Here is a 25,000-nt window from a genome sequence, read left to right on the forward strand (position 1 = left end):
TACGAGCTTCTCGCTCTCAAAAAGAAGGTTGCGTTTCTTTGGGAAAGTTTGAATCCACTCACAGTACCGATGGCAGGACGATTTTTTTCAAACTAAAGTAATGAACTCGAGACAGCGCCGACTGCGCGAAAACGGACTAAGTTCTACATGGACAGCACTCTTTTTGAAGTATCTGCTTTGAGAGATAAACATTTTGCGCTCTCCAAATGCATTTTTTTACTTTTGGAGAGATTAATATTTAAGATTTGCGTTAAAAGTTTCCCAAAAAAGCACAGAGGCGACGGTTAGTCAGTCAGCGCAAAGTACATTTGTTGCTAGTCAATGGTTGCGAGTTGCTCCGAATCTTAACACAGCCTATTGTTCTATCTGAACAATGCTTGACTGTTCATAAATGGCATGAACTGGAGTGCAGGGAGACAAGCAAAAATTAAACGTCCTGTGTGATCACGTCTTCCACGTACAGGTTCGAGGTCACACCCCACTCGGCGCGAAGGCAATTTACCATCATATCCAACACACAACAACGGAAAAGTATTTAAATGTATTAAGGCCGGTACACACGAGGGAGCTTGCTCCTGAAACACGCTTCCGAAACACGCTCCCGGGTAAGTACCCCAACCAGTACACACTGAGGACACGACGAGGGAGCTGAATGATGAAACGACCCGATTGGGGCATGGGAACTTTGAAAGTGAGTTCGTAATGAGTTGTGGATGAAAAAAATAAACCAATTTGATTGGCCAACTGGAGACACGTCATGTCACGCCATGCAAATTTCAGTACACACCAAGGAGCTTGCTCCTGAAACAGACTCGTGCACAGATTTGCCCCTGGAGCTTGCTACCTCATATCAAACCAGTTTGATATGAGGGAGCAAAAGTTTTGTTCCACAACATATTTTTTCGCTAGAAATCGTTGGTGCAAACGAGGGAGCTTTGCTCCGAGAGCGTGTTGCAGGAGCGTGCTGCGGGAGCAAGCACCCTGATGTGTACCGACCTTTAGAACTTTTGTTTTTCTTTTCGTTGCCCATGTTTGGATTATTCAACTGCTGACGCCAGAGATTCGTCCAATGGTAGAAGCGAAATACTTTTGTGGCTATGCAGGAATCCGAGCCAATAAAAAACCAGAAATATTTCACAGGAATAAAAATGAATGCAATTTCTCCTCATATTTCAGCACTTTCACTCAGCTCCACGACAATCTCAGAGGACGAATTTTATCTCAGAAGTCTTTAGATTTTCCTCGCTCCTATCATGTGGAATAACTCGGAGTGGTTACTGTCTTACTGTGCCTCCTCTCATGGAAGGAATAGGGAGTTTTAGCAAAGACGACGGCTACAGCAACGAAAACGTTAGTCCAAAATATAACTTAGCGCTGTGGCAAGTATCTTACGATTAATACGTCTTGTTCATATTGTACACTACAGGCGAACTATCCTGTAAATGGATGGGTACGAACGGTTTTGAAGTCAAAACTGAAAATGTCTTTTTCATTGTTATATGCTTACGTTGTCGTCAAAACCTAAAATTTGGTGATTTCACGTTGTTGTTTTGTGGAGTACGGCTAAAAATGCACGGAAATTCGTGTTGCACGTGCAGCACGAGCATTTTTCCTTTTTCAACCAATAATAATCTTGCTTTGTGGCGTTGCCGTAGCCGTAGCCGTCGTCTTTGCTAAAACTCCCTAATGTCCACAGCAGATGCGACGGCCTTAATAATACAATCACTATAGTTCAAGTCGAGTCCTACATATTCGGAGGATACACGGACATCCCTTGGGGTAAATGTAAAATAGTTCACTGTTCTGCTCACTAAGACGTCAGAGGTATGTGGGGAGGTATGTCCCATTACAAATAAGGGAGTTCTCGTGGAGAACTGAAATCATCCTTTAACAAAGAAGACCAACCGGGCTTGGCCCTTCGTTTGGTAAATAAATAAATAAATAAATAAATAAATAAATACATGAATTTCTTATATACTCAACCGATTGTAATACGGAGGTTTCTATGGAAACATATAGCAATTAAGTAATTTTGTTCAGTATATAATAAACAAAAAAGAGCATGGCCTTGCTCGTGCATTTGGTGATTTATGGCCACTCGTGATGTTTTAAAAAGTCTCAAATTGAACTCGCCTACGGCTCGTGCAATTTTGAGAACTTTCAAAACATCACGAAATGCACGAGCAAGTTCATACCATTTTCTATACGTCAAGGAAAGCGTCATTTAAAATTGCAATCTGTCATTATTCCACATTGGTCAACTTTCCCGAACTAACTAACTTCCGATTTGGTCATTTACCATTACACACATTGGGAAAACAAAAAATGCGTTCAATGCTAGTTAGTGGCCGTCGTAGACAGATCGAAAGTCCAAACGTTATGCCAACCTATGAATAACAACCCCATCTCCTCCTCTCCCAGGCAGAATGAGGGAGGAGGTGTTTCCTTTCAGAGTTTTTCTTTTCCACCGCGCACCGGTGGCTCAGTTGGTTGAGCACCGGGCTGTCACGCGGGAGGTCGTGAGTTCAACTCCGGCCGGACCAACACTCAGGGTCTTTAAATAACTCAGGAGAAAGTGCTCGGAGATATTAGCTAAACTGCAAATGGTTAGACTCTCTAGTCCTCTCGGATAAGGACGATAAACCGTAGGCCCCGTCTCACAACTCTTCAATGTTCATAATCCTGTGGGACGTAAAAGAACCCACACACTTGTCGCAAAGAGTAGGGCATGTAGTTCCCGATGTTGTGGTCTGTCGTCTGTGGTGTATCATGGTTGGGAGGGTAAATGCTCGGAGATATTAGCTACACCAAGCTACTCTAAAATCCGAGGGTAAAGAAAGATATATGATGATATATGATTGGTAGCATTGGAAATACAAATAATTTCCCTCACTAGCCTCTACTTTAGGATTTCTCTTGCAAGAATGAGCGACTAAAGGAGAAATTAGGAAATGAGCAAAATTAGGGTGGATGACCAGTTCTTTTTAATTCGAGTACATTAAAATCATGTTAAAAAGTAAGACATAAATATAGGGAGAGGCTAAATGCCTTGGGTAGGGTGGGTCGTGGATCTAGTGGGCAGCCCACGCACCAAATATTCTCGTCCGCGTCGTGAGAGTCAAGTGACATTTACAACTTTTTTAAAGTTACCACTACTCCCACAAAAAGATAACTTTAAACATTAAAAAATAAAGGTTAAAATCGACTTTCTTCAAAAAGCTTTGTAAAAGCGTTTGTATTTGAAAAATAATTCAGAATCGCTTATTTTCTTTTTCAACATTTCCAATGTGCAGCTGTTGTGGAGAAATTGTGACGTGTTATGGTCACCGTATGGCTCCGCCAAAAATAGCTTTAGCATATTGACAATAAGGAACCAATGCAAGTTACGACAAATCAAGATGGCGGCGACAGGGCAACTTGCAAAAAACTGACAATACTCGATCCTGAAATTCATTTGTTTTCAGATAGAAACGCTTCCTTTGAAAGAGTTTCAGATTAAATTGGATTATTTACACACATTATTTCCATCCGTTTACTTTATCACTTGGCAGGAGTGGAAGCAGCGTCCAATAGGCCATTTTACAGTTGTTTGCTCAATGACCTAGCCTATGAATGGCTTCGAGGCTGCCAGGGACCTTGTCTTGATACAGACCTCACTGCTTCTATTATGTAAATTGTGTTGTTGTAATGCTCATCATCATCATCTTTTCCTTTTCCCTCTGAGGGAAATAGGGCCTTGCGTTCTCTCTCTCCAAGCTTCTCGGTCTTTCGCACAACTACCGGCTTCTGCCCAACCTTTGAACCCAAGTTCACCGCGTTCTCTCTCTACCATTATTTCTTCGCCATGTCTCCTTCGGCCTACCTCTCCTACGTCTTCCTTCTGGGGTCCATGTTAAGGCTATCCTCGTGTTCTCATTTACACTTTTCCTCAGCAAATGCCCAATCAGTTTCCAGCGTCTACGTTTTATCTGCTGAGTGATCTCTTCCATATTCGACTTGAACCTTATCTCTTCATTTGTCAATTTCATAGGCCAGTAAATCTTCAGGATTCGTCGTAGGCACTTGTGGAGGAAAACATTAAGCTTGATCTCGTCGCTTTTAATCATTCGCCAAGTTTCGCAACCATGTTGTGATGCTAATTAGCCTTAATTATTATAAGAAAAGCACAAACGTTTGTATCAAAACAGGGTCACCGACAGCCTCGCTTCCATTCTTAGGCCAAGTAACTTAGTTACAACTGTAAAATGGTCTATTAGCCAATATAAAAAATAGCATAATACTCTTTGTTTGTCCCTCCAAAATTTTGCATAGGCATTGTCTCCAGTTTCTCTTGGGACCATTATAAATCCAAAGAAAAAATAAAAACAATGCTTATGCAAAGGTTTGGAGGGAGAAACAAACAGTATTATGAATTTTTTGATATTGGCTAATAGTATCTGCCTTCTACGACAAATATATAACTGTATTGCTACAAACAGTAAAACAATCTGCGATGATTTGGGAAATTAGTTTTAGGGCATAATGTTACCCACCCACATTTCGTTATTACGGAAACCAGTTCATTAGATTAATATGACACGCATTCACTCAGAAGTGTCTTGTTCCTCTGTTGTTGTCTCCTTTCGCGGTGGTCTTAAGTCGTCCGTATGATGAAGGTTTTGTCTCAGTAACCACCACATAAAAGCGGTTTTTTAAAAAGCTGACATCACACTTCACTGTCACACTAAAAAGCACTCTCGGTCACGCAGTTGCGTTACTTTTGTCATCTTTTGTGGCACCTCCCCTGACGGTGAGGAAAAACTTTTAAAAAGGCCATCTAACTTGTTAGAATTGTTCCTTGCGGTTTTCCATGAAACACAGAATTCTTGTGCTTAGCTAAATGCGGAAAAGAAGACAAGCTTGAGAGCACCGCTGATAAGTCCCAACAAGACTTGAACAGCACTTCATAGCTGTCAGGAGTGACAGACTATTCGTCTACGAGATTTGCCAGTATTCATGACATCGTTAACTTTGACAGCCAGGCCCGGGTTGCTCGAAGCATGGTTAGCGCTAACCAGCGTTAAATACCATGGAAACCTATGGGTTTTGATACCTCTTAACCAACGGTTAGCGCTAACCATGCTTCGAGCAACCGGCCCCAGGTGTTACTCTACATGTTGTTCTGTGGCTTGCTCGCTATTATCGAGCTCAAAACTGGGCGGCGTTTCTGGAAACGTTGTTAAGATGCCGTTTTCAGCATAGTGTTCGTTTGAAGCACAATCCATCAGTTTAGACAGCGTTTGATTGTTTGTTTCTATAATATTTGAACCTGTTTCTAGCGTAACAAAGTTTTTATCTTCTCGCTTGAGCATTTTTTCCTCTTCACAGGTTTTCATTTTCTTGGTTGGCACTTCTTCCTCGCTGTCTGCCTTAGTTTTGGTTTCTTCTAGGCAAACATCCAGGAAAGAGTACTGTAGATCCAGAAAAGACTGCAAAAAAGAATCATTTTTTCATACTTAAGTCATCATTTTATTTGAAATGACCAGATAGAGCCGTTTTCCAATTGAGTGCCGAAAGTAATTAGAGGATTGCTTTGGTTTTGCATTACTTCACTCAGTGAATGGTTCAATGTTCTCGAGCCACTTTTTCAACCAATCAGAAGTGAAAACAAAACCAATCGTGGCTCGCGCATGCACATTTTTCCGCGCTTTGTGTCGGCTACGTGTAATTACTTCGAGTTTTGATTGGTTTACTAGTGGATTGTCTCCGTCCTTTTTGATTGGCCACAGTAATTAATTTGGTTTTGGTTTTACGACACTCGATTGTAATCACTCTATGTCGAGAAATCCAAGTAATTAGATGCACGCCAATTTCAATAAGCGTCACGAAGTGTCCCCTTGGTCTTTTGTCACTCGTGTCTCAGAATACAGACAATTAACGTCAGAAATGCTGCTCCTCAAGTTAGGATAAACAGCTGCATAAACCGTGACCTCAAAATAACGCTAACCTTTACCCTAACCTCATTGTTAGAAATGTTATAGGTAGGAAATGCTTAGACTTAAAAAGGCATTTCGTGTTGGATAGGCATTAATCACACGGTGGCCATCTTGAGTTCCGAGGGATTGAAAATTATTGTTTTGCCCCGCCAAAACTCGTTCCCAAAAATTTCAGCTCGAGGCTCGGGGTGCGAAATCTATTGTCTACGGCCAATATGGCCGCCGCGCGAATAAGGTCCATTTCAAAGTTGGGAGAGCGCGTATCTAATTAAGTAGCGTTAGAGGGTAATGCGAAGCGCTAGTATATTGACTAGAAACAAACCTTACTTGCATTCACTTTCAACACACATTTATATACGCGACTAGAAAACTAGTTTTGTCCACGAGACCTCGTCAGGTGGTCGCCATATTTGTCTTGAATATGAAACTACTTCATGTAACACATTGATTTGGAGACATTCGTGTGATAGACATGGAGGTCATGTTCCAGAATTTGTCATGAATGTTACAGGAACTTTTCATAACGATGCGATGTTGCGGCAGATCACAGAGGCGGTCATGATTAGTAAATTTCCAGAGACTGAATTAATCAACTCCAAAAGTGAATGGAATTATGTCCACATTCCAAGGACTGTTCTTATAGATAAAGGAATAAAGAACAGATACTACTAGATTTAAGCTACGGACACGATTTCATGTAACAATTGCTAAGTGTTAACTATGTTATCACATCTTTTATTATTTCGTAGTTTTCATGCATTGTTACATGAAGTAGTTTCATATTCAAGACAAATATGGCGACCAATTGACGAGGTCTTGTGGACGAAACTAGTTTTGTAGCCGCGTATATAAATGTATCTTGAAAGTGAATGCAAATTAGGTTTGTTTCTAGTCAATATGCTGTTAAGTAACACTTTCTTAGCTTCGGCAAGAGAAATTTCTCAAAAACGAAGTGCTAGTTTTCTACCCATATGAACCATGTGAGCGCTAACCCTACTGAAGGAAATGGGCCCCCACAAGGACAGAGAAAAACTCTGCCCAGGGTGGGAATTGAACCCACCGACTGAGCTGCAAGGTCAGACGGGAGCACGTCACGGGAACCCAAGACGCCAATGTCACGGCAATGAACACGTACAAGTACAAGGAAGGGCTACGTTTTTGCACACGCCGCCCATGTAGCACTTTGTTCATTGCCGTGAAAACTAAGACCTAAGACTCCTTGTTAACAGTGGAAATTACTGGAAAGAAAACCCGGGAAAACCTACCACTAGTCAGAGATTTATTGTCCTTTATTGTTGCGTGACGAACGGCTAAATTGTGGACTTGTTGTGTTACTGGAAGTAGAATGACATAGTAATTCGTGTATCATATTTTTAGTGGTTACAACCAAAGGGATAACAGACTGAGTTTCTTCTTATTTGAAACACCCTATCTTTAGTTTCCATGCCAAGAAGCAAGCATCGACGAATGTCACTGTTTTTGTTTAAGTCACACAACATTCAAACGTGTCATGGCGTTGTGCATAAAAACAGCATCCAGCGCCCAAATCTCCCACTAGCGGGTTGACTACGGGTAGGTTTTCCCGCGTTTCTTTCCAGTAATTTCCTCTGTTTACAAGGGATCTTAATTTTACTACGAAAACTAAGACCCCGGGATCTTAAGTCTCAGTTTTCGAGGTACTTAGTTTTCGTAACACCCCCGAAGGACGGCTGGGGATGGATAAGGATGTTTCGGAAATACATCCACAATGGGATGTAGAGATGCCGATTTCTCACAGCAAAATGAGCTCTAAACGCAAGCGATTCCCATAAAAACATAACATGAGTAAATGCAACCAGACAATCTTACGTCATCAAGTGCAAAATAATTATCATCATCATTGTCATCGTCGTCGTCATCGTAAACCGTCATCGCCGAAAACATCACAAGAAAGTACCAAAAAACAAAAACAAAAACAAAACAAAAAAAATGCAAGCCAACTTACTTTGGCATAAAGTCCGTAAATCTGGGAAACTTCTTTCATTGTGAGAGAATCATCGAGGAGTTCATCCGAACGAATGACTGCCGCCTAGGAAAGTAATCATTAAATCAAACTGACAGTAAGTAAGTGCAATTAGAGAGAGTCAATGCATATATTAAACAACGACTAAATTCCTACTAGTCAACTGTGGTGAGGCCCAGCAAAATTTCGCCTGGCCACGGATGAAACTGTGTAACGTGTTTACATGGATTTTTAACTCAAGGGTGAAAACGGGCGTGTCGACATGACCAGACACGGAGCGTGGCTCAACCCGGGACGAGTATCATCCCGGGATGAAATCCTTCAAACGGCGGCGCCTCAATCTCTCGGGCCTATCTTTCATTCGCACGATCTAAACGTCCATTCCCCTAACTAGTACAATGGATTTCTTTGTTGAGTAGTTGTGAGAATTTTGTGTTATAACAAGGTCACACCTCTTTAGCTAATAATATTCTTCATTCTCAACACCTGTCTGACTGACATCTCATTGAAACTGTGAGCAGAATTTACGTGCCGATTAAGCAGTGGAGTCAAAGGTTTAACATTTACTATACTGTTACAAGAACAGATCAATACATCTATCCATAAATCAAACAATCGCGCAACCAATCAGCTCCAAGAGCACAAGGCCCTTTTTTCCCGATCTCCTCGAGAACAATAGAAGTCGGTCGCCGTTGATGTGCAAACCTTTCATCTCATCTATCAACGAAAATCGAAGGAATGAAGCAATAGTTATACCTGATGTGTGCTTGGAATGGCAAACTTCATCACAAGAAATTTCTTCAACACATTAACTGTCACGGCAGACGAGCAACGGAGGAAGCGAGTGGGAAAGATCTAGAAGGCGAAAGTTTCAAAACAACAACAGATGCTTAATTATACTACACACCTTATTCCAAAATGGCCGCCATTTTAGTATTCTTTTGTTTCCATGCAAATTGGCCCTTATGGCCTCGCTTTCAAACGCAACATTCAAAAGGGCCAATTTGCATGGAAACAAAATACTGCTAAAATGCGCGGCCATTTTGGAATAAGGAGTATGGTGTCCTGGGATGTACACTTAATTTTTTTATGTTGCCCTATTGCGTCGATTTCGTTTGCTTATTTTGTTTTCAATGTCCTCGTTCACTTTCGCGAACGAGACATAAGGAGACAAGCCTGGAGCCCATGACTGGGCGCGTGCAACTTTATTTTATTTGTGGAACGGCGTTTTTACAGACCGAGTTATTTTTTAAACTGATTTTCTCGCGAAAACAGGGTTGTTTACCATTTACCACAAAAATCCGGAAATTTCGGTTGGAATGTAAATGGTAAGCCTATTTTGGTCTTCCCAAACGGAAAATTTTCGAGAAAACTTAACGGAATTTCTCGAAAGGTAGTCCAAAGTTCCCAAACGGAATTTCCAAACGGAAAAAGTGTTTACATTTGCATACCCCCATGATTTTGCTTCCCTCCAGACTCCCTCGCTAACCTTGAACGGATTTGTAAATGGTACACGCCGATCCCAACTAAATTTCCCATTCGGGAGTTTTTGCTTACCATTTGAACAAGCCTAGTACCAACCGGTTTCTGCTTGTAAATGGTAAACAACCCAGACCTTTCAGGCTAATCACAAGTCTTGCATGAGAAATTGTTACCCATGGGATTGCGAATAGTCACTAGTGGAAGCCAAATCTTATGTAACAACTCGTCCAAAAATAGCTTGATCTGTGAAAATGCCGTTACATAGACCCAGTATTGGAATTGTAGGCTCCTGGTTATGGGTCCTGTCTCAATTTAAATTTTGCCATACTAAGACTTCCCTAACCAGTGCTTTAAGAGTCGGTATGTCTATCGGGAACTCGATAAGCACTTAACTTTGCGCACATAAAGATTTCATAACTCCCTATATGTTTTAAGACACGTACACTAGCTTTTTGTAGAATGTTGATCAGCGGAGAAAATAAAACAGAGATCAGGCAAATAAAGAAAATTCGGATAATTAAAAAGAATTATTATATGGGTTGTGTTTGTAGCCGATATAACGCGCGCTCTGATTGGCTAATTGTGATTGAATTGTAGGGCATTATTCTCCCGTAATGCCCACGGCCGATTACGGGCTTGCAAAAACAAAGTAAAAGGTAATTTAAAAACCATATAATAAACTGCTTACTAACCGAGATAGCTCGAGCCGTACTGGGGAATATTGGCCCTCGGTCAGTTTTCGTACGAACTGCCACGACCTCGGGCCAATATTCCCCAGTACGGCCCTCGCGCTCGGTTAGTAAGAAGTTATTATACCTTCCCTTCAAGGTCTTATTTCACCGCGTTTCGTAAACCGAGCACCAGAGAGTATCCAAGAAGGATACTAGAGGATAATATGAAGTGCTAGATTTCAATCCCATATGAACCATGTGAGCGCTAGCCCTACTGATGGAAATGGGGCCACACAAGGACAGAGAAAAACTCTGACCAGGGTGGGAATTGAACCCACGACCTTCGGGTTAGATCTCCGCTGCTCTACCGACTGAGCTACAAGGTCAGACGAGAGCAGGCCGTGGGAACTGAAGATGTTAAAGTCACGGCAAAGAACATGTACAAGTACAAGGAAAGGTCACGGCAATGAACATGTACAAGTACAAGGAAAGGTTACGCTTTTTGCCGTGACTTTAACATCTTCAGTTCCCACGGCCTGCTCTCGTCTGACCTTTTTGCTCAGTGGGTAGAGCAGCGGAGATCTAACCCGAAGGTCGTGGGTTCAATTCCAACCCTAGTCAGAGTTTTCCTCTGTCCTTGTGTGGCCCCATTTCCATCAGTAGGGCTAACGCTCACATGGTTCATGTGGGTTAGAAATCTAGCACTTCACATTATCCTCTATTCAGTTAAGTCTGTTGTTTAAATGACCGCGCTTTGCACTACGGAAGGATTCGTTGAGGGTACCGTGGAGAATTCCGGCGGTATTCTGTTTAACATGTATTACCTGTCTTTCATTCCAGTTCCTTTTTTTCCTGTAAAAAAAAAAAATCAGTTTGGAATCTTTAGCGAAAAAAGAAGCATGAAAAGATATGGGAACTATAAGTTACTACGCCCGCAGTTAGAGGAGTTAGCTGTATTTATCAATAAGCTGATAGCGTCATATGGGCCTTATTCGCGCGGCGGCCATAGCTAACAGATTTCGTACCCTGAGCCTCGAGTTGAAATGTCTGGGAACGAGTTTCGCTTGCGCAAAACAAAAGTTTACAATCCCTCGGGATTTAACATGCCCGCCGTGTGATCAAGGCCCATTGTATTCAGGCGCATGTCCCAAATATGTTACGGAGGCTCGGACAAATTTGAAAAGTTTTGACCAACTGTACCATTTGGAAGTAATGAGTCTTTGCAAACGTTTTATGCAACGGCAAAGTTATGGAACCACATGAAACAGTAATCACCAATAAATGCTTAGTGACACACATTCATTGATGTGACATGTAGGTCACCACGGCAACAAAGAAGCCATCTAAAAATTCCCTATTATTTGTCTTTAAACCCTTATATCTCAAAAACGAACTCCCTGACTCCCAATTTTTATTTCTGGAAAGTGATTAACAAGTTCAGATATCAAACTCTCTGCAAAGTAAAAAAAAAAAAACCTCTCCGACTCGAGCAGATTCATAGCCACCTTAACAACTGGAAAATCTTAAGGAAGCTCTGAGTCGGCTCCGGAGAATTTTAAACTCTGCAGAGAGTTTTAGCTACGCCTGCTAAATACTAGCTAATTATTATTGCTAATTACAAGCCTACTAATTACAATCTAAGCCTGCAGATTACTTTGCTCCTAAATGAGCAAACCAAAAAGTGCAAAAACCAAGTGAACACTAAGGATTTCAAAATCCTGAGTGGCGGAAGCCGAGACAAACCAGTCGAGGTAGGGACTGCACGGATGCCAAGGACAACTCAAGGTAAGCTTAAAAGCGAGACTTGACCTGAAATCCCGTGGCGCCCCAACAGCGCGGCCCCAAAAGCTTAAACTTAAGACCAAACCGAAACTGACCCGTAATATTCCAGAGTGATACAAATGGGATCTTCCATCTTCACGTCCGCGCTGCTTTTGGTCTTGGCTTGCGATTTTCTCGACTTTTCTTCTGCAATTTCTTCTGTAAAAGAGAGAAGCATTGTGCCATTGCCTTTTAAACCACAGTTTGAGGCTGCGCTTGTTAACACCTTTGGTTTGAATCTGATTTCTTTGGTCACGGAAGCCGCATCATCGATCACTTTGAAACCCGTACATAATCTCCGTTCTTCTTTGGCGAGGTGTCTTTTTACAATGAAACTTGGAAACGACAAATGAGCAACATTCAAGCTCATTTGTAAACAAGAAGTACCACAAACCATCACAGTTAGATTTTACTCTTCTGAGCTTATTTCAAACGTTCATCTTTTACGCATCGTAATGTTCGCATGACTGACCCTCGGTAAAGAAACTCTGTAAATAAGTAATATCCCTTTTTCCTAATGCCTTTGGAGGAGGAAGAGTCGGCGAAAACCCCTCGGAGCAAAGTAGAGAACCAACACAAACTCAACCCACTTATGGCGTCGAGTCCGGGAATGGCGTGCAGGGAAGGCGCAGTGGTGAGAGCACTCGCCTCCCACCAATGTGGCCCGGGTTCGATTCCCAGACTCGGCGTCACATGTGGGTCGAGTTTGTTGGTTCTCTACTCTGCACCGAGAGGTTTTCTCCGGGTACTCCGGTTTCCCCTCTTCTCAAAAACCAACATTTGACTTGATTTGTGTTGATTGTTAATTTCAATTTAAAGAGTCCCCAATTAGTGCTTCAGCGCTAGAACGACTAGACACTTAAATAAAGTTCCTTTCCTTTCCTTTCCTTTCCTGCACTCACCACAGCGCCATCCCTCCTAGCTCCCCCAGCCAAGGTGTGGTTAAAAATCATGGTATCGACCGTAAAAAACATAGCGTTGGCTGCTTGCAAACGAAACATACCGGATACTGAACACGACGTAAAGACGATAAATTTGATGATGATGATTTTGGTAATGATGATGATGGGGACGATATCCGTCATAAATAATGACACGGAGGATAAAAAAAACGATGGTGAATGACAATATTTACGGTCATTATCTTGATGACGATAATGATGACGACGACAATGACGATAATATGGTCACTCAGTAATCGATGCTTTGACACTGATACTCATTCATTACAGGATTTAGCAAGGTTTTCCTGCCACTCTAGTAATACAAGTTTATGAAATTTGGGTTGGAACTTACCTTCAGTGTTACTAACGTTGTCAGTTTTTTCTTCCCTTTCTTGGAATTCTCTTCGTCGATCAATTTCGTCTGGAAGAAAGCATATATCGTCAACATCATCAATATTTTGTAATGGTAATAGGACTCAGTGGAGTCCAATTCGGTCTGTAATCATACGAGTGATAACAAAACCGGTTACCGATTTGTTTATCACGAGTATGATTCCAGACCGAATTGGATGACTCGAAGACCTTTTACCAATTAATCATAAAATTTACAATTTCCGAGAAAAGAAGAAGAGCCAAGTTATGAAAGAAAGGGAAAATTTTCATTAAAAGACTGACAAAGAAGCCGCGTAAATTGTTTCATGTCGCTCTGAAAGAAAGAAAGAAAGAAAGCCCCAATTTGGGAGTCTGTACGCTGTTTCTATGGTGATTGAAACCAAGATCGTGATTGGTTGACAGCAATGACTTTGAATGTGATTGGTTGATTTAAACTAAACTTTGAATGTGATTCGCTTATTGAAATGCTCGATAACAAACTGTCCGATAACTACTTGGCAAGTGAATTAGTGGAAAATAGGAGTTTTTTAAGCCAATCACAATTGAGGAAATTGTAAAACCATTGACTCCCGGGGGTTCCCCATTGACGAGTAAAATTGTTTAGCGTTAGAGTAAAATACTAGGTCTGGCCGGTTCAGGCCGCCGGGTTTGGGTGTCAAAGGGTTAACCCTTTGGCACCCAAACCAGTTTTTCAGTGAGTGATTAACCCATTGACTCCCGGGGATTCACCATTGACGAGTAAAAATTGTCTGGCGTCACACACAGTAAAATTAGTCTGGTCGGTTCGGGCCGGTTTGGGTTTCAAAGGGTTCATTATATGATAAGACAGACTTACAATATTTGTTACCCAGAACTGACATGGCTATTCGAGGTGAACAGTAAAGAACAATAATACAGGCTTAATAAAGAAAACTAGAATAAACATCAACAACAACAAAACCATTTCAAAATAAGAAACTACTACTAGGAGCACGGATGTACGGCGCCCTGCAAGGGACATGCTATCCAAACACTATTCTTAACTAGCATTGTCACTTAATTATCTGGCAGTGTCACTTAATTATCTAACACTACTATTTATTATCTAGCACTGCTACTTATTATCTAGCACTGCTACTTTTTATCTGGCACTGTCACTTATTTATCTGGCATTGACATCTAATTATCTAGCACTATCAGTTTTTTTTTTGCTGCGGGCTCTCAGAAAGCAAGCAAGCGTACGTTGCCCTGTAGATTTATGTAATTAAGTAACACTGGTAGATAATAAGTGACAGTGCTAGATAATAAGTGGCACTGCTAGATAATGGAGTGACACTGCTAGATATTAATGGGGTGAGTGGGGTGCAGGGATGGCGCAGTGGTGAGAGCACTCGCCTCCCACCAATGTGGCCCGGGTTCGATTCCCGGACTCGGCGTCATATGTGGGTTGAGTTTGTTGGTTCTCTACTCTGCACCGAGAGGTTTTCTCCGGGCACTCCGGTTTCCCCTCTCCTCAAAAACCAAGATTTGACTTGATTTACTTTCATTGTTCATTTCAGTTTACAGTGTCCGCAATTAGCGCTCCAGCGCTAGAACGACTAGACACTTAAATAAAGTTCCTTTCCTTTCCTTTCCTTTATTAAGTAGCAATGCTAGATTATAAATATAAGTGACAGTGCTAGATAGGTATAGTTTTTGGGATGCATGTCCCTTACCGGGCACCGTAAGGATGGCACAGTCAGCTGGTGCGCAGCCTTGGTGCATTAAGAGATCCGAATTCAATCCCCGGATCTCACATGCTTGATTCGACTTCTTTCCTTTCTGTGTAGCTTAAGTAGCTTTAAAACGGAGCACGGCTGGAGAGGGGGGAGTAAAATGAGCGCACCGCCGAACTCAGGTTTGTCAGTTGAATTACTGTTACGAGTTATCGATGTTGAATATGGTTGCTTTACTTTACTTTAAAATAACGTTAATTATTACAAAATAAAGTAACTCAATTTAATCTGAATCTAGAAAAAAAAAAGGAAAGAAAGATTAACTGCGTTCATATCAACGTAAACCTCCTCAGTCTCCAAAACCTTCAGGAGTAGTTTGTGCAGTTTCCGTTTGAAATGAGGTTTACTTAAGTCACGTAGCTTCGGAGGAATCATATTCCAGATTCTCGCACAAGTTCTAGAAAAGGAGAACAGTTGTTGACTAAGTCTAGATCTGTGGACGGAACTACTGAAAGAAAACAAAAAAAAAATGAAAACGACCGGAAAGAGATTGACTCTCTCGAACTTACCAAACACCAATCCCGGAACAAGTTTGTTGACGATATCTTGAAGGGGTCGGTCTGGTCTATGAAAGAAGAAGAATGCACAAAATCGAACGAATTAACTTAGCAAGACGGGAAAAAGTTTCCATTCTTATACGAGTGTAAACTTGTTTCCGCCTTTGATTTCACATAATTTAAATATTATGTGAAATCATACTGAGATATGGATGTGAATTAGACTGCAAAACAGTCGTATTTTTTGCGAACGCAAGCGACACGGTAAAATAATATTCAAACGAAAGGTCTGGAGCGAGTGTAGAAACGGCGAGGGAGAATGCGCCCTACGGGTGTGCGAGGCTCGCGCGCTTCACACGCGAGGATCACGTTTTCAGCGCTTCGCGCCTTCCGAAAATGGAAGAAAACGAGTGTTTTGCAGTCTAGATGTGAATCAATAGCATTTGCACACCGCTACGGTATTTGGCACCTACTGAGCCGACAACGTGTTGTTAATTGTGACTTCTATTTTGCCTTCTATCTGAAAACTGCCACGCAACGAAAACAACTTCCTGCAAAAAGTCGTACTCTTCTTCATCCATCCCCCAAGTGAGTTTTGAAGTGTACTCCTTTGCTTTTCCGACGAAATTGGCTTAAACTCCTTAACAGATAATCTAAACAGACGAAAGCCGCGGCAACGAGAATTCCGCAGTAAATAACCCTTCGTGTCAATCCAAGGATACTTGCCCATATAACTTTATACTTCAGCATTTCGCTAGCTTTTCTAAGGCCTTTATCATAAATCACCCATAATTATGTCAACGTAATAACATCTGGAGATTTGCCAGTCCAATTACCCGAGAACAAAAATGCTATTCACCGAATGGTATCGCAGTTAAATTGCCATAAAAATAGAGCGGTGAAGCTATTAATTATAAACGCACCCGTTTACCCTTGCGCCCCTAGTCTACTGATCGTTTAGAGTTTGACAGAGAAAAACCCGTAAGTAGTCCTCTTTGGAGGCAAAGGGCTAAAGGAGAAACCTTTTTTAACCAAACGGTGGCGTTGCTGACCCATTCGCTCCTAGAGGCGGTGGATTCCTCATTGGCTGGCCAGCAGTCTCTCTCACCACTAGATGCACCGCACGAGAATTTCAATAAGCGTCACGAAATGTTCCCTTGCTCTTTTCCCAAACTACAACATCAGGGGTGTCTCGGAATACAGACAATTAACGCCACGAAGTGTCTCCCAAATGCTCCTTCTCAAGTAAGGATATACTGTTGCATTTACCCTTACCTAAAAATAGCGCTAAAATTTACCCTAACCTCATTGTTAGAAATAGCAAAGACAAAGATAACAATGCTGCGATGTACAATTGCTGGTGGACAAACAAAAAGAGCTAATGAGAGATCCTTTGTTACAGTTTTCGTCCACCAACATGACGTCAATGACATAACGTGAAAAACCACCTTTTGAAGTCTGCATTTTACCCTTAACCTTCAGTATACTCCTGGTATGAAGTCTGAACTGACCCAACTTCCCCTCGAGTCTCGAGACCCGGGGCCCGTTTCTCGAAAGTCCCGATAACTTATCGGGCCCGAAAAGCCATTCACGAAACTGCCTTCCGATTGTTTTCATAAGCTGATCGTTTAAAATGTTTTCAAGATAACAAAATGCAAAATTGCAGTGAAGTTTGCTGGTTTAAACTCTCTCCTTTCTTACTTGATACAGAGGAAATTATGACACCCGAAAAAGGCCCGAAAAGTTTCGGAACTTTCGAGAAACGGGCCCCTCATGCGCTTGCTAAGAACTGACAAAGTCGTACCAGAAACCCATAAGGGGTGAAACGTGTAACGGCCCCTTGTGTGCTGGGAAACAAGCTTCTGAATATTCAATTTGCTAAGTACCATATTTGGAACAACAAGAGCGAGGGGTTTCCAAATATGGTACTTAGCACTGAAACATTCAGCCAATCAGTTCGCACTGAATATTCGGAAGCTGTGAACGCGCGTTACACGTTTCAACCCTTATGGGTTTCTGGTCGTACTTAGACTAACTAGTGCTCTTAACCAAATGCCATAAATTTGAGGATAACCGCTGAATTTTGGAGATTTCCTTTCTATACACTTACCGAATGTGTAAAAGCGGTTTGGTTTTATGGACTTCAACATCGCAAACAGGACAGTGGAAAGATGTTTGAAGATACTTCACAATACAGCTCCGACAGACTGGAAAAGACAGACAAACAAACGAGGATTTCACATTTCTGCGCACAGTTCACTAAATGTACAAAGAAAAAAAGAAAATCCAAACAACCGGCTAAAGTTTGCTCGTACGTTCAGTCGAACGTATGTCCGCACGTTCAACTTTTCAGCTTTTCTTTTTTCACTGCTGGAACCCGCGTTTTTCGGCGGGAAGTTGCATGCGCTGGAACAAGCATGTTTTTGGCGGGAAGTTGCATAACCAGCACACTGCATTTAACAATGCGTTTTAGTAAAACAAGCAAAATTTTTAAAGAAACCAAAAGACAAGCTAAGTATTTTTTTTTTTAAATGTCGTAAAACGAGAAGAAGAGTGTAATTAAAAATAGAGAGAAAAAAATCAGTGAGCAGGCAAAGAGTAAGAGAGGCTCAATATAAAAGAGAGTGTGGTACAGATGTAGAGGTATCAGCAAGAATTGGTAAGGCGAGGGTAGCATTTAACATGCTCAAAAACTAGTAGTGTAGCAGCTGATCCAAAGATTACTCGGCATTGGTTCGCAACCCTTGCAGGAAACAATGATATGTCATTCTTTCTATTGTTTTAGCTATTGTTTGGGGTCAGGGTTGCAAACCAATGGCGAGTTATCTTTGGATAAGCTGCTACATCACCCTCAAAAACATCTGGGCGTCCAAAGAAATCAGGTCACAAACAAAGCTACGCATCTTCAACGCCAATGTAAAATCAGTTCTCCTCTATGGATCTTAGACGTGGAGGTGGACAAGAAAGGCACTCCAGAAGATCCAGAGCTTCATAAATTGTTGCCGGAGACGCATCTTTAACACTTGGTGGCCTGAGAAAATTCGTAATGAGGAGGTAGAGCGATGAAGCGCGCCAAAATCTACAATGGGTAGGTAGGTAAAGTCTGCTTACGAGCCAAGTGGCCCATTAGCCCGGAGTTTATCCCGGCTTCTGTAGCATGAAGCGACTAGGAGTATTTCTACTCCCCCCTGGATAGGATGCCAGTCCATTGCAGGGTTACCCCCAGCATTAAATTCGCCGGTACCGTGAGAGTAAAGTGCCTTGCCCAAGAACACAATGTCCCCGACTAGGGCCCGAACCCGGACCATTCACTCCAGAGATAAGCGCACTAACCATGAGGCCACCTCGCCTCCTACAAAATCTGCAAATGGGTAACGGTTAAATCAAACTGGTAACCGTAACCAGTTAAATGACGTCTAAACCCGAAAAGTTACCCTTGGAAACGAAGCAAGTTTCCCTTGACAACATGTGAATTTAACCAAACGTAACGTAACGTAACGTAACGTAACCAAACCGAATTTAACCAAACGTAACGTAACCAAACTTCCCTAGTGTCGTACTCAACTGCAAATCGTAGTACGTGTACCTTCTTTGAGAATAAAATAGGAAAATTTATCCATTCAGATTGGATAAGAGAAATGCAGTTTTCAGGTAACACTAGACAGAAAAGGTAATTCAGTGCCAAAAAGAGGTAAGAAACCAAAAGTTCTGATTAGTCAATTAACAAAGTAACCCGCAGATAACCAATCAAATGCAAGCATTGCATAACGCAAAATTTGCCCATGTGATTAGCCTGCCCGCAAGCAATAGATGTTGTTGCCGCGAAACACGTATCAGATGCCATATTGGAAGAGCATGGGATAGGTCTGGGCCGGGCGACCAAAACGAAGGGGCGGGGGGCGGGAAAGAGCCCCCCCCCCCCCCCCTTCGTCCCAGATCTTTCCACTTCCACCCGTCCAATATGGCAACCGAAATACAAATTTCCACGCGATCCGTGGTACGTGAAGTGTTTTCTACATAATCACACGATTTTTCTCGTGCAATTTGAAACGAAGAAGCACTTGTAATTCTTATCATACGTTTGGTCTTTGAAATAATTTACTTCTCATCATTTGATCAAATTTCAATCGAAATCATGTGAATGCCTGTTCTAACAAAACGTATTTTACTCACACGAATGTAGGCACTCAATAATCGTTGTCGCGTCCACCAAATATCCTCCACATAACACGCACATAATATGTGGGTTAAGCGCCTGTAAGGGCATCTGAAGTAACGACATTTTGGCGACAACTAGAAACTGAAATCCAAATCGCTTTTCTTGCTTCTTGCTGAGTGATATGCCCTTGGCTTTCGCCAGACACGCGGATGTGAACTGCAACAAGGAAATTTTATAAGCTGAAAACGAAACAAAACATTCGAAACGGTAAGCATTTAACAAAGATCCAAGGCTGAATATTTATGTTACAGCCTCCACAGACAGGGCAACTTTTTACTTACCAATAACAAAAAGTTGTCGATGACAAAACAATGCGTGTGTGAATCAAGTTATTGACTTCAAATACATGTAGCGAAAAATCAAGTGGTCGACATCAACTATAAGTAGTTTTCAGTCATTTTCAAAAGGAAAACTACTTTAGTTGTTGATGAAAAACGCCGCCGTTTTGTTATCTAAAAGTCCATTTTGTGATTTGTAAAGTTAGCGATTCTTCATTTAATATCGACAACAAATCTGTTCGTGTGTGGAAACGCATTTCCAAGGGACACGAACAGTTGTCGATTTCATTAAGATGTCAATTGGAAATAGTCGTTGATAACAACTTGTCTCGCTTGTGGAAGCCCCAGAACCTCGAAAATTCGCTATTTTTATTTCATTACCCATGCATTTGAAAGAAAACAACCGCCCTAATAACTCGGTAATGGGAGAATTACTTTCCAGGAGAAGGTAACAATTAAGCTTCTGACAACCTAAACAAGTAAACTCCTTATCATTGATGTTTATTTGGGGCAAAAACATCTAAAAACCATGATTTTCGCACTGAAAATAAACGCGGTCGGCCAAAAAGTTTGAAAACGCGGCGTCCTCGATTGGTTGAGAGGTTCCACTTGCCCATGTATGGACAGGCTTCAAGTCCACTTTGGTTTGACCGCGTCATGGCATCGAATTCTCCGCAACTTACAAAGCGGCTCTCGGTCTAGTTAGAAAGACTTGCATTTTCTATCCTACCTGGACTACTGGTATTATTCTTTTATCGCTTGAATTTACAGCCACTTCTATTGAAAAGGACAGAATTAGCCAAACTTTTGACGTTGAGACTTCTTTTGAAAAGACGAGAAGACTGGCAAAACTCTTAATTTTAACACGTTTGCCGTCGGCGTCAAAGGCAAACGGTGAGCCGATTCTCGTCATAAAGCCACAAAAAAATCTCTTATTCTAGTTTATTTATCTCTTTTTCTTCATCGATAACTATGGGTAAAGGTCTATACATGAAATGAAATTAAATTGGTTTACGTTAGTTTGGAAAACGGCAAATTTAGCTCTTCCCCGTTAGGCCCTTTCCCGTCAACGCCGAAAGTCGGATTTATCTATCCGAAAGCAAGGAGATGGTTTCAGAAGTTAAACTCTGCGGCCCTCTAACCACACAACATGATCGAAGTCTTATAAAGTCTTTACAAAAAAACAAAACTCACCAAAACTATTTCGTAAATATCGTTTGAAACATCATAGTTTTCTTCGCTTAAATTCACAGTTACCATCGGTGCAACATTCCAAACTGAACAAGTTTAAAAAAACGTAGTCTATTTAGTTCGGACTGCTAAAATTATGTTGTCTATAGCAGCTGTGAAAATTTCTGTCGCTGAAGAACACAGAGACTTCGGAAAAAATCCTGCGCAGGGACGGCTGTCGGTTTACACTGATGTTACAAAGGTGTAATTATTCATTGCAATAATTAGGTAAGCAGTTCCGACCGCAGCTCGTCAATGGCAAAACAGGAAGTTACACAGACTATGTGAGTTACTGATACGGGAAAATCAAGAACGAAAATTTTAGGACAAGAGATAACGACTTGAAACCCTTAAGTGAACATTGCAGTCTAGTTAAGGTGTCAATTTTGCCTAAATGAATTCTTTCGCCGTTCAATTTTGTGTGAGTTGTTCGTACAAATGAATTCAGTATTCACGAATCAGTCTCGATCCTGGAATTGAAGTTGCTGTTTTTTTAAACAATGCCGTATCCGTCTTAGCTGATCACGAAGCTTCACCAGTTTGCTTTTATAGACGGACTCTGCATGTTCATTACAAATTTCCATTTGTTCACCACGTCAGTGTTAATAAATCTTAAAAGTCAAAACGGAGTTATGTTGGTGTCTCGAAAATCTTTGATTTTACATAAAGTTCCAAAAGCAAGGAAGTATTTGGCTATTAAATTAAAATGTAATCATTAAAGAAGCTTACTATACCTTGTGTCATAGACAAACCACGCGGATATCGCATTTTTGACTTATGTGTAAATTCCAAGAACCCATGGCCCGGCGTTGAAATTTCCTAATTAGCGGTATTTTTGAGCAGCAGTGTTCCAGGAATAAAAATCAAACAAGTGAGAATTATGATCTCAATCCGACTATAAGAGTACTATAAAGTTAGTGTCTTACGAGTAATATCGTGTGACGAAAACTCGCTTCAGTTGAAAACCGGATGACAAAACCTGGTTGTTTATAAAACATCCAGCGACTAGATTACCCTAGGACGTAAAAAAAAAGACTACATAGAAACTAAAAAATATGAAGGATGGTAAATAAACACCCTACGAGAATCTCATGCAAATTTATCACTACAAAATTTACGAGGATATCGGCTTAGGTCACGTTTCATTTGGCAAAGTATTTGAAATGTACGGCTAATTTTACACGCCGAAGTTCACGCGAAGTGCTGCTATAAGATGCGGTTAATTTAATCCAATCTTCTTTCTATGACAAGATAAATGTCTTATCTAACGTCAACCAACAAATGAAGGCTACATAAGTGAAATCAATGGGTAAAATACCTCATATTTCTCAGTAATTTGTTTCAGTCCAGTTCGTCAAAAGACTCTTCACGTTGCGATAACGAATTCATGTGTCACGTGACTGCAAGACCCAATCTCCCGCGGGCTTAGCCGCGGACAAAGGAGGTCGCTCTGTGTTGTTGTTAGACTTTCTCAAAGCCCGTTTCCGCTAACAGATAAATAGGTGGTAATATCAACTAAACAAATTCATTTAGACCCTTCCCAGTCGACTTGTGGCAAGTCTATGTTGTTATCTACTTGAACCCGACACGTACGCAAAAACACTAAGCAATTCCGTAATGTTACAACCTTGTGGTTACTGAAGCATCGATTTTAGCTAATGCTTCAATAACCATGAGGTCTACTGAAAATTTGACCTCATTTAGATGTCCTTTTTAAAAGACCGTCTGAATGCGGTCATGTCTTGTTTTGTATGCCAAGTCCGGATGCAATACTTCTGACTGATACAAGTTTACATGAAACCAGGATCTTTCTTTATGGTACGTAGCCCACAACGGTCACGGCTGCTAATAAAGAGAAGTTGTTGTCAATTTAAAGAGTTTGCTTTACTTTTTAGGGCAGGTTAAGATGACTGAGAGATTCTTGTACTAATAAAGGACAGTAGACCTGCTAACAAGTCGCGATCACAAGTCGGTTACTGCTCAAAACTGGGTGGAATATCAGTACGATAAAACCCCTCGAGTAAGAATCTTTCATTTAAAAATTTAGCCTAAACAGGCTCATACATAAATAGTAATTAAGAGAAATCTAGGCTATCTAGGTTCTTAAATAGGTTCTTATTTTCAGAAGAAAAATAATTAGTTGTAGGTAGCAGAATTTAGTGGCATTCAGCCTTCGTCCCCAATGCAGCATCCAGTTTTTCCCTATCCCTTATATCAAATTTTAAAAAATGAAACATTCAGTAGTATGAGTGGTGAATGACCTTTGTCCTCAAAGAGAAGTCTAAATGTTAATTGATCTTGTTTTCTAAAGTGCACACATTATTTTTAGATCCAGAAAAGAAGAACCCGAGTCAAATTTTAGGGTTAACAGGTTCTTGTTTAGAGGTGGTCCAAGTGACAAATTTTAGGCTAAAATTAAGGTTGTTAAAAAATAGGTTCTTACACCCGGGGTTTTACTGTATATCTAGAGTGCGGGAGGTCGAGGACAGCCGACCGTCTTTAACTCAACTGAAGAGAGAGTACTGCCTATGTCTCGCAAAAGTACTTGTTTAGACTTAGAAAGACTAATTTTGTAAGTTTTGGCACTTCAAAGGCAGCTACAGGAAGCTCTTCCGGAAAGTAAATACATGTAACAGGAAATTCGTGAAAGGTAACTTTCAGCTGTTCAAAATGGAAGGGAATATTTTATTCCCTAAATTTTACACGGAAGACTTCAAGTTCAGCTTCGAGATTCGAACACTGCACCAAATTCTTCTAACTGATAAAAGAAATCTCTATAAAACGGCTATTACAAGAGATATAGAAATGTCCTTCTTCTACTGGCGCGGCTACTTTTGAGCATTTGAGTGAAATTTGTACGTTGGGTGCCGTGAACTTAATGCAAAGTTTTTTGGCTCAACTACAGCACCATCGTCCGAAAGCGAACACAATCGGTCGATAGTGCTTTTTCTTGTAGTGAATTGAATAATTATATGCACTGGAGCGACACCAAAAATAATTCACAAAAAGCAAATCATTGAACTTGCAGAAAGTCAATCAAATGTCATACTTTTGTGACCTTTTGTGATGACAGGAAAACCGAAGTGTGATGCCCAGCCAAAACATCAAACCCCTCTACTCGTTGCAAAGGATTTTGCAAAAGGAAGTTGCATTTGATTAAAATGAACCATTTGGGAGTTTCAAACAAGCCTGATGCGCGCGTCGGGATAAAAATCGGATTCCTCCTTGAAGATGATCGTGAAAAATAGTTGCACGAATTTGCCTGAAGTCTTCTGTATTTTCAATCGCTAGGGTTAAGGTTAGGGCTTATTAATAAAATAGAGAACCATTCTCTGACCAAAATTACCAAAGGGATCAGAGCTGACATCTGAACGTCTTAAAAGAGAGTCCGCGGACCAACAAGCTCTATCGGGCGTCATGTCACTGACTCTGAGACCGACTTTGCCAACTGAAGCTTAGCCACGCTACTATAACAAAGTGGTTAGCTGCTAATATAATGGGGTGAAAACCTTCGAACCCATTTTAACTGAGTTAGTGTCTCAGTGCAGTGAGTACTGATTACAATGTGACGAACGCTAGCTGGTTTAAATTAACTTGACGTCAATATATGGCCAGCCAGGTGATTCTATACTTGTAACATGCTGGTCATGTACATGTTCGTGAGAGGGATCCCACCTTTCAGTTTCCCCAACCACCTAGATTGAAATTACTTTGAATCTTTGACATGGAAACTT

At 41.1% G+C, this 25,000-nt stretch overlaps 1 protein-coding gene across 2 annotated transcripts; it reads right to left on the minus strand.

Moving 5' to 3' along the window:
• Positions 1–5,014: 5,014 nt before the first annotated feature.
• LOC138012566 (polycomb complex protein BMI-1-like) lies at positions 5,015–22,690 on the minus strand. Of its 2 annotated transcripts, none has more exons than XM_068859369.1 (10): positions 22,585–22,690; positions 19,713–19,937; positions 17,650–17,746; positions 15,552–15,607; positions 13,248–13,316; positions 12,008–12,110; positions 10,955–10,982; positions 8,734–8,832; positions 7,960–8,043; positions 5,015–5,468 (listed from the first exon to the last, which is right to left on the minus strand). In XM_068859369.1, the coding sequence occupies exons 2-10, from the start codon at positions 19,819–19,821 to the stop codon at positions 5,145–5,147; spliced, it is 969 nt and encodes a 322-aa protein (XP_068715470.1). In that variant the 5' UTR covers positions 19,822–19,937; positions 22,585–22,690; the 3' UTR covers positions 5,015–5,144. The 2 variants fall into 2 exon arrangements, with proteins under 2 accessions (XP_068715470.1, XP_068715471.1); XM_068859370.1 differs by having other exon boundaries at positions 19,713–19,914; positions 22,585–22,627.
• Positions 22,691–25,000: the final 2,310 nt, after the last annotated feature.

This window comes from Montipora foliosa, chromosome 8, assembly GCF_036669935.1.
Source record: "Montipora foliosa isolate CH-2021 chromosome 8, ASM3666993v2, whole genome shotgun sequence".
Classification (NCBI taxonomy): domain Eukaryota; kingdom Metazoa; phylum Cnidaria; class Anthozoa; order Scleractinia; family Acroporidae; genus Montipora; species Montipora foliosa.